Source organism: Ochotona princeps, chromosome 27 (genome assembly GCF_030435755.1).
Source record: "Ochotona princeps isolate mOchPri1 chromosome 27, mOchPri1.hap1, whole genome shotgun sequence".
Lineage (NCBI taxonomy): Eukaryota > Metazoa > Chordata > Mammalia > Lagomorpha > Ochotonidae > Ochotona > Ochotona princeps.
This window is the reverse complement of record NC_080858.1, coordinates 27,960,632-27,973,247: the sequence shown is the minus strand read 5'-3', so window position 1 is coordinate 27,973,247 and position 12,616 is coordinate 27,960,632. Positions and strand designations below refer to the sequence as shown.

At 46.3% G+C, this 12,616-nt stretch overlaps 1 protein-coding gene across 2 annotated transcripts; it reads left to right on the top strand.

The window, feature by feature from the left end:
- The first annotated feature begins 3,315 nt into the window (after positions 1 to 3,315).
- ZNF641 (zinc finger protein 641) lies at positions 3,316 to 8,932 on the top strand. Of its 2 annotated transcripts, none has more exons than XM_058656061.1 (5): positions 3,316 to 3,499; positions 4,418 to 4,509; positions 5,525 to 5,612; positions 6,168 to 6,281; positions 8,187 to 8,932. In XM_058656061.1, the coding sequence occupies exons 1-5, from the start codon at positions 3,316 to 3,318 to the stop codon at positions 8,930 to 8,932; spliced, it is 1,224 nt and encodes a 407-aa protein (XP_058512044.1). The 2 variants fall into 2 exon arrangements, with proteins under 2 accessions (XP_058512044.1, XP_058512043.1); XM_058656060.1 differs by having other exon boundaries at positions 5,483 to 5,612.
- Positions 8,933 to 12,616: the final 3,684 nt, after the last annotated feature.

The following is a 12,616-nucleotide window of genomic DNA, read 5'->3' as shown; positions in this document are numbered from 1 at the left end:
CTTGTTGGTTCTTGCAGCCCAGCGATACCTGGTCCACGCCCAGACACAGCTTTCACGTAGTTCAGCAAGAGTCAAGACCTAGCCTGACCTGTTCTACACCCAAATTGGTTCTCAGTAGTGCCAATGGGGGCTGGAGGCAAGCCCAATCTGTTGCTCCACCATCCCAGCGCACATTTATGCCGGTGCAGGATTACAGATTTTAACAGCAATGCGTTGATTCTATGTTTTGTAAGCCATTCTAACCCCTTTTTCAGTCAAACCCATCTTAACACTTCAAAGCAATACTATCCAACATAAACACAATGCAGGTCACATTTGTAATTTAAAATTATTAGTAGACATAGTAAAAAAAAAAGTGGGGGGAAGAAGTAGAATGTAAAAGTGGGTAAACATTAATTTCAATTTTAATTTATATTATGATAGCATGTTTTATGCAGAATATCAACAATATTAACCTTTATCTAGCATGTTACATTTTTAAATTAAGTCTCCGGCATGCAGGTTGCACACACTCATCTGCACTCCCGCCAGCTCCCTCAGCTCTCAGGAAATCCCTCCATCCCCACTCCGCAGATACCAAGGGGGGCGTTCCCAGGTAGCCTGCTGCGCCTTGCAGCTGCGCTCCCCAGAGCAGGAGCAGGTGGCTGTGAAGCCCAGGTCAATGGTGGCCCTGGGTGGGAAGAGCCCGGAGCGCGGGGTGCAAGGCCGTACGCTGATCAGCCAAGAAGCCGAGGCACGCAACCCACGTCCACTCAGGGGCGCAGGAGCCTGACCAGCGCCAGACCTCCTGCCTCGCACCACCACTGCAGCCATCGCGGCCGCTGAGCCCCGGAAGCAGGCGGAGATTTCCTGTGGCCGCCCCGCCCGTGGCTGGCTCCGCCGACCACCCACCCGTTCCAGCGCCAGCCGCCAGCGGAGGACGGAGGGCGCAGAGGGCGCCCAGGAGGGAGGCACCGGGCCGACGGCCAGGCCGACCCCGGGGTGAGTGGGGCCGGGCCTAGAGAGGGACGGTAGTCGCGATGGGAGGGTGCTCAGGTCCCTCTGGGGCCCAAGCAGGTGGACGCGGCCTTCCCAAGGATGGCCCGCCCCGCCCCTTGCCCGGTCTCGGTCCACATCGCCCACATCGCGGGCCCACCAGCTCCCTCAGAAGTCACCGCGCACGACGCCCCACGGTGCCCCCTCCTTTCCCTTAAACCTGCCTTCTGGCCTCGCTCAGCCTTGTCCAAAGATCCGCAGTCCGACTCCTCCCGGGTTCTGAGAATGGGCAGGGGGAAGTCTTTACCCTTGAGTAGACTACTAACGCCAATAACCCACCTGCACCGAGGCAGGATTCTCAGCGCACCTGCAGAGTGTTGTAGTCTGTGTGCTCTTGGGTTCCTCATTTTGATGCAACAGCCCTTTATCTGTCCTAGAGCACTCTCTGCAAAAACGTCCTGCTGCAGGACCGATGGTTGAGGGAAAGGGGGAAAACCATAGTCCCAGAACCCACTGAATAGGCACACGACCATCCTGGACCAAAAGCAAGGTTGAGGCTGCAAGTGTCACCAAGTATCCAGGAAGTGCAAGTAGAGTCCCTTTACTTCCAGGGGGTCTATCACACTGGTCCTAACATGTTCACGGCCAGCTCAGTGGGCTCTGTGCACAGAGGCTTCCTGTGGAGGCCTCAGCTAGCTCTGGTGGGACGACAAGTGAAGAGGCAGATGTCCAGACGTATAACTAAAGGGAATGCCCTGTGGAGGGCAAAGCTGTCCAAAAGAACAAGGAAGTCTTAGGGTGGAGAGCAGGCAATTGATGCCCTTTGTGTTAAAAGTGAAGACAATACAGGGATTGAAATTCAGAGACAAGAAATACAATGAAAGTTTCCCTTATTTTTCATTCACATGATGATTGTGTGAAAAGCTGGAATCGGCCCAAGAAGCAACTGTAAGAACCTAAGCTATCTCTGAACTTGTGAGAGGAAAGGAGCCTTCTTTCTTTCTGTGCACTGACTTCAATTATCACCTACCTCCTGTGTCAAATAGGCAAAAAGATTAACAGTTTGTCATCTGTCATTACCTACCCTGGCTCTCGGGGTTCTTGCAAACATAGTGAAGGTGAGTGAGCAGAGCTAATTACCAGGGTGTTGGGAAGTCTTTCACTAGCCCAGAGTGCTTGAATGTGGATTGACAATCACAATATGTAGCCAACAGACTTCTGCCACGGAGCAGCAAGGCCCCTGTTGGAGCACTAATGGGGTCTGTCCTGCTCTCAAGATGTACAAACAACCTGATCTGGCATACAGCAGGAGTATCAAGAAATAATCTCATCTCATTGTGTCAAAAGTCGTTTCTTCTGTGTGTTCTACATTAAGATAGAAAATACCTCCCTTTACTGTTTGGCAATACTCAATAGTGTTCTGTAACCAAGAGAAAGCTAAGATCACTATTTTCCATTGACTGTTGTTCCAATCCCTCTCTTGGTTGTCATTTCTTCTGATAGACACACTGGCTTCTTCATACCCTTCCTGAAAACTGACTGTATTTCTCTAATGAGAGCTGACTGGTTCCTGCTGTACACAAGTCTCCATTCCCAAACCACAGGGCTGTTGGTCTGCCCCAGGGTCATGTTAGCAGCACAGCAGCCCCTCTTCCTACCTGCAGCCCAGACCCTTTCTTCTCTTTAGTACTTTGTGTCAATTAGACATCAGCTCCTCACTCACCAATTGTTTCTTGTATTTATTATGGCTGCTTTGAAGCCTTATACCCATTTTCCAAGTTATTGGTATTTTTACCATATTTATCACTAGTTTCATTTTATACATGATAGTGACAGATCCTTCTCAATGCTTGTTCTAAGACACCATTTAGTTCAGCCTCTGGAGAGCCATGACATCAGTGTATCCCTGGCTGCAGTAATCATCTCATATATGGACTCACCCCATCGGATGCACTTCTGTGCCACCCCTCCTGCGGGTCTCCAGGTGGCCCATTTTCCTGTACTTTCAGTGGTTGGGACTAAAACTTTTGAATTTCCAAGATTGCTCAGTCACCAGGGATAGTGTGTTTCTACCAGGAGGTCCCCCCAGGTAGTAATTAATGACTTTTCCTTATAGTACCAGACAATTCTTCATTCTTCCAAGAAGCTTTCCTCATACTCAGTTACTGAAACACATCAAAATTTTAAAGTTCATTTTCCATAAAGCTCCTCCTATCCAGTTTCAACTTATGCCTGGGACTGTTCACCATAATTTCCTTAGGAGTATTACCACTCTTCCATTTTTTATGGGCATAACTGATACAACTTTGTTCCAGGTCGCAGTTTAGGCTTATGGTCATGATGCTTTCAGAACAGACTGCAGCACTCAGGACAGGATGGGAGTCAACAAATGTACAGCTGGATAGAGCACGGCCCCCTGCAGAAAGGGGAAGCCAGGAAGAGGGGCCACGGAGGACAGCAGCAGGGCCACTGGAGCACTTGTACTGTGGACTGGAAGAGGAACCACAGTCTCTCCAAGAGAAGGGTGAGAGCCCAGGGATCACGTGGGTTCATCTTTCTGCAAAACACAGAGCTGAAACCCCTGAATAGCCATGGGCCAAACAATGTTGCCAACACCAGGACCAGTCCATTAGTCCTGAGCTCTAGGTCCAAGTACATGTAACTGTGCTCCTTCTGTGTCTTGCATAAATACTCCTGCCACGTGGCAATATTTAATTAGTGGCACTGAGTGTGGTAGATGATGGAGTGATACCAACATCGTTCACTGCTGAAGAACACAACATGTAAGGTGCACTTTGAAGAATAAAAATGCAAACCACAGCTAGTCTAAAATCTACCTTTAAAAAAGACCTTTTGGGCCCGGGGCAGCGGTCTAGCGGCTAAAGTCCTTGCCTTGAACGCGCTGGGATCCCATATGGGTGCCTGTTCTAATCCCGGCAGCCCTACTTTCCATCCAGCTCCCTGCTTGTGGCCTGGGAAAGCAGTCGAGGACGGCCCAAAGCCTTAGGACTCTGCACCCACATGGGAGACCTGGAAGAGCTCTTGGCTCCTGGCTTCAGATCAGCACAGCTCTGGTCGTTGTGGTCACTTGGGGAGTGAATCATTGGACTGAAAATCTTCCTCTCGGTCTCTCCTCTCTCTCGCCCCCCCTACATATATATATTACATATATATATATATATATAATATATATATGTATATGACTTTGCAATAAAAAAATAAATAAATCTAAATAAATAAATCTTCCAAAGGACAAAACAGTCATCAGTCTTATATTTAAAAAAAGACAATTTAAGTGAAGTCTATGCATTGAGTTTTACCAATGAGCATAAGTATAGAAGATAATACCCTTAAGCCCCACTAAAAGGGGCCCAGGGTCTTCTTGGAAAAGCATCAATAATCACGACTCATCTCTAATGGTTCCTCTCTCCCCTCCCACCAGCTCAGTCTGCTCCCTGGGTTCCTGCAAGTACCCAGGAAGGGAGCGCCGGAGACTGGGAGATGGCCACTGCACTTCTTGCAGCTGGATCACAGGTGGGCTGTAGTTCCCCTCAGCCTCTGCCCAGGCCTCATCCCTGTTGCTTCTACAGCTTTCACATCATTCCATTGATTTATTTGTCACAGTAACACCAGTGGTGTGATCCTCTTATGACTGAACAGATTCTGTCCCTTCTCAATTAAATGAAGATGTAACAAGAAGAGGGAATGCCTTGAAGTTAGTAGATTTTGATAGACATCTAAGCTATCCATAGACAGAGACAAATTATCGTCTTGAAGAAGTAAATCTACAAAGATTAGGAGAAAGGAGTCTGAAGAAAGTGTAGAGCATAAACAGGAAATGATTAGACAGATAACAGAATTATAAAAAAAGGAGAAGGCCGGTATGAAGAGGTTCAAGGCCAGCTAAGACAGTCCAAGAACACAGCAGTGGTAACAGTGTTGTAACTCTGCTCTCACAGCACTCCTGTGTGATCAGCCATCCCATTTTACAGAGTAAAAATTGAGGCAGAGAGAGATTAAAGCATTTATATAAGGTCATATTGCTAGTAATGGACACAGTTAAGAGGCATGCGGCTCCAGGATCTGGAATTCTAAGCACAGATGACATCAAAGATGAGGAAAGAACATGTGCTGGCAGGAAAGGTCAGGTGAAACATGGAGGCAATAGTCTGGTATGGAATTCCTACAGAGAAGATGGGGCCACTGAGGAGACACAGTAGACAGCAGTGGCTGAAAAAGGAGGGCAGGGTTTGTGGTGCTTCTGGCTTCTCGTGGCCCCACTTGGAACACTCTTCTGGCAACAGAGACCTCTCTCAGTCCTTGGCCATGTGCCTTCATTCCTCTCTTCACCTTACCAAAATAACGTGTCTGACCTAGGGACCCAGGGACCCAGGGACCCTGGGAAATTCTTTTCCTAACCACCCCCCAAACCTTGCCATTTCATCTCACTGAGGTCACATGTTTTAAGAAACAGATACTGACAGAGTATGTTATATTTTTGTTTCAGGGACTGGTAACCATCAAGGATGTGTCTCTGTGCTTTTCTCAGGAGGAGTGGCGGAGCCTGGACCCCTCTCAGACAGAATTCTATGGAGAATACATTATGCAGGAAAACTGTGGGATAGTGGTCTCCCTGCGTAAGCATGCCATTCCCCAGCCACAGATGATTCAGCCACTCAGAACAGAGCCACCTGATTCAGAGTTCTTGGACCTTATCTATCCAGGGATCTGTCTAGGAATTCACCCAAGAAAGAAAAGTAGAGTTAAGCCCCAGAGAACAAAATGAGGTGTTATTTTAAAAACAAACAGCAAGTAATACTGATTTGTGAAGTAAAAAATTTGAGACTCTGCTTGGTTGGGAATTGGAAAGTTCTTACAAAGCATAAACAGGAGCATCTGAAACTGAGTTCTTGGAAATCTGGAACCATCTGGAAGATGGGAAACAGAACATTGATCACTTGTAGTAGAAGTAATGTGCAGAAGGCCCGGGAAGGACAGCTGACCTGCAAGAATCTGAGTGGAAGAGAATAAACATGAGGAAGGCAGCTGTGAACATCTAGGACCAAGAGGGACTGAGCAGAAATAGGGCAGATGAAGAAGCTAGAGTTCCAAGGAATAATCTAGGAAATGGCTTTTTTAGACACATAAATTTCTCAGCTAATTAACATCTCAATTTTCTTTCCCATGAACAGAATTTCCAATTCCCAAACTGGACATGCTTTCTCCAGTAGGAGGAGGGGGACAACCAGGGTTCCCTGACCCCCAGGACACAGAGGAGAGAGACATTGTGAGGGTCACATACACAGGTAAGGACCCAGAACAGACTTGGAGTCACTGCCTTCACCTCTCTTAAGCTGTCATCATTATACGCTGCTCTAATTCCTCCTCTGCTTAGGGAGGTAGAGTCCAAAGGACCAGAAATAGTTTTCTTCAAAAGCAAGGTAGTGGCACAGAATGGTTTGGAGGGAAGGTACTGCAACCTTTGTGCGCCTGACTTCTGAAACATACCCATGGCACCTTGAAAAAGTAATTAACTCTTTTCGGTTTCCTCTTCTTTGAATTATTGTGTGGATTAAATATGTTAACAGATGAGAACAGCAAAACAGGGCTCAGCACCTGCCAAGGTCTCAGTCAGTGTTAGCTGTCGTTTGATCAGTGATGTTGCGGTGGTGGTTCAAACTCCCAGCCATCAGAGACTGCCTTCCACAATGGCTCCGGTATTGCTGATATGGGGGTGGAGGGGCACTCACCAGTGATGACTTAGGCAGGAAGATGATGATTAATAGTAATACATAATAAGTAATGGCAATCAGTGAATATTGATATTAGCACATGCCATTTACCAAGTGCTTACTGTGTGTAAGAATTCTGCTAGCCGTCTCATAGAAATGTTGAAAGAGGGGTGCTGTCACTCCTGTTTATGGCAGTGAAGGCTTAACAAAGCTAAATGGGAAAGCAGGAACCCAAACTGGGGCAATTTTTCTCCTAAGCCTCAATATCTACTGCACTGCTTTTTTTTTTTTTAAGATTTATTTTTATTGGAAAGTCAGATATACAGAGAGGAGGAGAGACAGAGAGGAAGATCTTCTGTCTGATGATTCACTCCCCAAGTGAGCGCAATGGCCAGTGCTGTGCCAATCTGAAGCCAGGAGCCAGGAACCTCCTCCAGGTCTCCCACATGGGTGTAGGGTCCCAAAGCACTGGGCCATCCTCGACTGCTTCCCCAGGCCACAAGCAGGGAGCTGGAGGGGAAGTGGAGCTGCCGGGATTAGAACCGGCGTCCATATGGGATCCCAGCGCGTTCAAGGGGAGGACTTTAGCCGCTAGGCCACGCCGCCGGGCCCAGCACTGCTTTTTTTTTTTTTTACCAGTTCTCCATTTTATTGATTTTTGGGGTATCTTCTTTTGGTTTCATTTTTTTTTATTAATTATTTTGCATTATGTGACAGTTTCATAGGCTCTGGGAATCCCCCCACCCCTCCCCACACCCGGTGGATTCCTCCACCTTGATGCAGTATTACAGTTCAAATTCAATCACGATTCTTTCCTTGCAAACGTATACCAAGCATAGAGTCCAGCTACTTATTGTCCAGATGGGTTGAACAGTTTCTTGGGGAGACCATTTCTGGTCCGAAGTTAGAGCTGGTAGAATATCATCCCAGTCAATTAAGAATCCCAATATAACATCAACAGCAATTTGCAACATTATGGAATTGACATGGTTTTGAGTAACCAGTATGTTAAAAAAAAAAAAAAAAAAAAAGCAAGTTCTTAACCACAACTTATGATTAGCTCATTGACATTTCTATTTTAGTTTATATACAGGACCGGCTGCTATATACCTTAAAATGGCTATAAGGTACCATTCAGCTGTCTCGTGTCTATTTCATTTTAGTATTTAGCCATTTGTTGTGTTGAAGTATAATTTTACTGATCTTGGCAGATTTTAGGACAATCTAGACTGGCTTGCAACTCTAACAAGACATTTGTCGACAATTAAGGTGCAGAACATTTTTTTGGAGGGGTGCAGGAAAATCCTCAACACCATGGTGAGGAGTGTGCACTGCTTTTTATGACAGCAAAGAATGTTCTCTTGGCTCCTATGGTAGAGGCCTGTGCCCTGAAAGGCATCACACAACCTCAGCTGTGACTTGGGTCCTGGGGTCCTCTTAGGTCTCCCATTCAGATTTGGTGTTTTCCCTTTTCCACAGGAGATGCAAGTGAACATGAGGCAGATACAGAAGCAGATCCTCCCAGAACGTTCTCCAGTGTATCCGAAGATACTATTCTTTGGAGCCCAAAACAGGATGACAGCTGGGACTCCACTCATAGGAGCTCCAGAAGAATGCTCCTGGGCCCACCTTTCCTTCAGGAAGATAGCTTCTCAAACCTACTGTGTAGCACAGGGGTAGATTCCCTGTTAAGACTTCATACATGCCCCCAGTATGGGAAACAGTTTGTGTGGGGCTCCCATCTTGCTAGGCACCAGCAGACTCACACTGGAGAAAGGCCCTACAGCTGTCTCAAGTGTGAGAAGAGCTTCAGGAGAAGACACCACCTAATAAGGCACCAGAAAACCCACCTCCACGACAAGCCAAGCAGGTACTCTGAGTGTGGCAAGAATTTCAGATGCAATTCCCATCTGGCCAGTCACCAGAGAGTACACACAGAAGGAAACTACTGCAAGGACCAGGAAGCCAGTGAGAGTCCTGGGGCTAGGAAACAGCAGCGCGCTCCACTGGTGCCAAAATGCCATGTGTGCACCGAATGTGGGAAGAGCTTTGGCCGAAGGCACCACCTAGTGAGACACTGGCTCACCCACACTGGGGAGAAGCCCTTCCAGTGTCCACGCTGTGAGAAAAGCTTTGGCCGCAAGCATCACCGGGACAGACACCTACTGACCCACCAGGGACAAGGTCCTAGGAGCTGTTGGGACAGAAGGACATCTGCCTTTTGAAATGTGTTTCTGTTGCAGTTATGGCAAATCTGTGAGCTGGTGCTACTAGGAGTCACTGCCAAGCTTGTCCCTCTGCACCCCAACAGCCAAAACACGAGCCCTGGCAATATCTCTAGAAAGATGAGATTTTAGCATTTGCCACAGAATTTCTCACCTGTTCTGAGATACCACATAAAGAATGCTGGAGAACTTCTGGGAGACAATGCATACTACACAACTGGTTTTCGATCTGAGCTCATTCTCAAAGATACAGGGAGCACCGGTTATGGCTGATTGGATGAAGTCTGTGCCGTAACAGTTGTTAAATATTTTGAGTTTCACCCTTGTATACTAACTATATTCTCTCCATATAGAAAAAAACTACATATCAAAAGCTTGGAGAACTTTTGCAATACAGCAAATGGTTAAGCATCTATTAATGTGCTATTTCCTAAATTTATTGTGCCTCAGTATTCTACTTCACCTCCCACAGAACTGGTGACTGCATGCAACACATGCTGTGGAAGACTGGGTTAGCAAGTAACATGGAAACAGGAGAAAGTGATCAAGTACCCAGAGCCCCCTTTTAACCAGCAGAACCCGTGGTCCAGGACTCCTTCCTGTGTGGCTTCGTCATTCTTACCCTGTCATCCACACACACACCTGCACCTCTCACTTCCATCTGCCAAAATCAGAATAACGTTTGTGCTTATATTCCTCCCCCTCACCCTTTGCATACGCACACACAGAGCTAAGAGATTGTTACAGTGCTATGAGATGCACCGCATATCCCCAAGAAATCTCCCTGAACAGACCCTCTCCTCTTGACTTTTTTTTGTGTTTGTCTACATGTGTGCATGGTCTCTGAAGACAGTATGTTACCCAAAAACTGTACAAGGTAGCTTTTTGTAGGGGCTGTATTCTGGGGATGAAGGTAGAGGGAATTGTGTGGGTGTTCTTTACTTGTTTTCTGTAAAGATTAGAGCCCTGGTACAAAGGGCTAACTGATGTCATGGGAGCTGAGTACTTTCCCAGCATCACTGGGTGAATGTGCAGCTGTGGATGTATCCATCTAGGTCCAGATCACTGGGTCATAGGTGCAGACAACTACACACGCATGTGTCCAGGTCTGAATCACCAGGACACAGACTGCTTCCCCCAGAGAATCGCCTCCTCAGTGGGTCGTTGTTGGCTTCAGGCAAGGTGCATCCAAAAGCTTTGTGCTGAGTGGGGGTTTTGTGCTGTTTTGGCTTGAGTGCTGGGAAATTAGGACAGAATCACACTGTTTGTAAGTTGTTGCTATTACTCCTGTTTGATTTTGATTGCTTCATCAACAGGGAAATTATTCTTGAGGATCTCACTCCCCAAGAACTTCCTGAGGAAACCGCTATGGTTGAACTCTTTAGCTGGCTTAGGTTTTCCCCCAGTGCAGGAAGGTATCCATACTAATAGGCTTAACCTCAGGTGTCCAGACTAGGATTCTAAATATTGTGACATCTCATAGTCAATGGATTGCTGTTTTCATTGGAGATTATATTAATACCAATTTTAAAGATCTGTTTATTGATTTGAGAGGTAGTCAGAGAGAGAGGGGGAGATATAAAGACAGAGAGATCTTTTATCCACTCGTTCAGTCCCCAAATGACTATAACAGGTGAAGCCGGGCCAGGCCAAACTCAGGAGGCAGAGGCTTTTTCCAGGTCTCCCATGGGGAGAGAAGGTACAAGCAGTCATGCTTTCTGCTGCTTTCCCAGGCAAGGAGCACATCAAGAGTGAAGCAACCCAGACTTGAATTGGCACCCATATGAAATGCCTACTATACCACAATGCCAGCTCCAATATTAATCTTACAATTTTACCTTAAATGGGGCCCAGCAAAGTGACATACCAGGCTAATCCTCTTCCTGCAGTGCTGGTTTATGTCCCAGTTGCTCCACTTCTGATGCAGTTTCCTACTTATGGTCTGGAAAAAGAGCAGAGGATGGCTTAAGTCCTTGGGCCCTGTACCCACATGGGAAGCCTGGAAGCAGCTTTGGATAACCCACCTCCAGCCATTGCAGCCATTTGAGGAATGAACCAGCAGATGGAAGATTTCCCTCTCTGTCTCTCCTTCTCTCTGTGTAACTCTACCTTGTAAAAAAAATAAGTCCTTTTTATAAAAAAGTATCTTATATGTTAAGAAAGAGGAACTGAACTGAAACAATTTAATGATTCAATTTTTTAAGGAAAAGCTGAGCAAATAACAGCTCCTCAGAGTTCTGGACCCAAATGGAGTCGAAAACAGGGGCATTTTGCTGACTGGGCTTCTGAAGTATATGTGACTTCCCCCACCCCACCCCATCTGCCTGCAGCCACTCAGAGCATCATTCTTCCTCCGCCTGAAATGCATGTCTCTTGTTTGTAATCCAATAAAGAAAGCAAAGTAGCTTGCTGCTTATAAGGCAAGCCTCACCCCCCAGAGGTCCTCGAAGACAGGATCTGCATCAGGAGATGCCCCAGGGAGTAACAAAGTATTAGGTTCCAGTGGTACAATGCCAATTCTTTATTCTCTCACTTTAATACATATCAGTTCTAAATAAGCTATGATTTAGAACCCATTTTGGATCACAGATCCATCTAATGGAAAACATCCACTTTTGAGAAAAGTTATTTGCAATTTATTCACTTTTATACACATCAGAGCCCACCCATAGAATCAGTAAAATGGGCTCTAACACATTCATTATATGTTTGTGTCAAGAATCACGAGGCAAGGATCACCAAAACATCTTCAGTGCTCAAATACCAGGGCATCAGGGTGTTAGAACAGGATCTGGCCTTCAGGGACTAGAAAGATGATGCTTACATTCTACATTTCAATCAGCCCCTCCTCAAGCCTTGTTGGAAGGACTTGTGGGAAGTGTTCTTCCACACTACCAGATGGCACTTCTAAATGACACATATTAACTGCCAGTCTTTTATCTATTTTAGCAGTCAGAAAGACAGTCCCCAAAGTACTGGGCCCCTTGGGTCTTTCTGGTTTACCACTCTCTACCTTGATCCAACACCAGCTCCCTTGAGCAAAAATAAAAAAGCAACAGCCATCAGATGATTGAACAGAATTCAGTGGTTTGGTTTTTGTGGGTTTTATTTTTTGTTTGCTTTTTTCTACAGTGAATCAGCCTCAAACTTCTAGCCAGCTTCTTTCTGTCACCTGTCCCCGCCCCCGAACACACATACACACACACACACATTCCCTTTTGAGCAGCATATAACAGGAAAGCCCATCTTCAGAAGCCTGTCACTTTTGCGCATCTGCAGGTCACCACCCTGTTCCAAGTAGATTCCCCCTTTCCGTTTCAATAGAATTTCTTACACAAGAGTGTTTCCCAAGGCTACATTTTAAGCCTTAGCTCTAATTGTGGGAGAGAAAGTTATTCCCTTGCTAAAGTAGTTATGTCTTTATGGAGAAAGGGGGCTCATTTGGGATTAAATCCTTTCCCTCCAACACTCCTACCATTAAGTCACATTTCTTTTTTTTTTTAAGATTTATTTCTTTTTATTGGAAAGTCAGATATACAGAGAGGAGGAGAGACGGAAAGGAAGATCTTCCTTCTGATGATTCACTCCCCAAGTGGCCGCAATGGCTGGAGCTGCACCAAAGCCAGGAGCCTGGAGCTTTTTCCGGGTCTCCCACATGGGTGCAGTCCCAAGGCTTTAGGTTCA

Excerpts from the sequence above, each read along its gene's own strand:
- ZNF641 (XM_058656060.1), top strand. The coding sequence starts at position 3,316 with ATGCTTTCAGAACAGACTGCAGCACTCAGGACAGGATGGGAGTCAACA. Across the intron at positions 5,613-6,167 it reads TGGGATAGTGGTCTCCCTGC|AATTTCCAATTCCCAAACTG; the intron begins GTAAGCATGCCA and ends TCCCATGAACAG. Across the intron at positions 6,282-8,186 it reads TGTGAGGGTCACATACACAG|GAGATGCAAGTGAACATGAG; the intron begins GTAAGGACCCAG and ends CCTTTTCCACAG.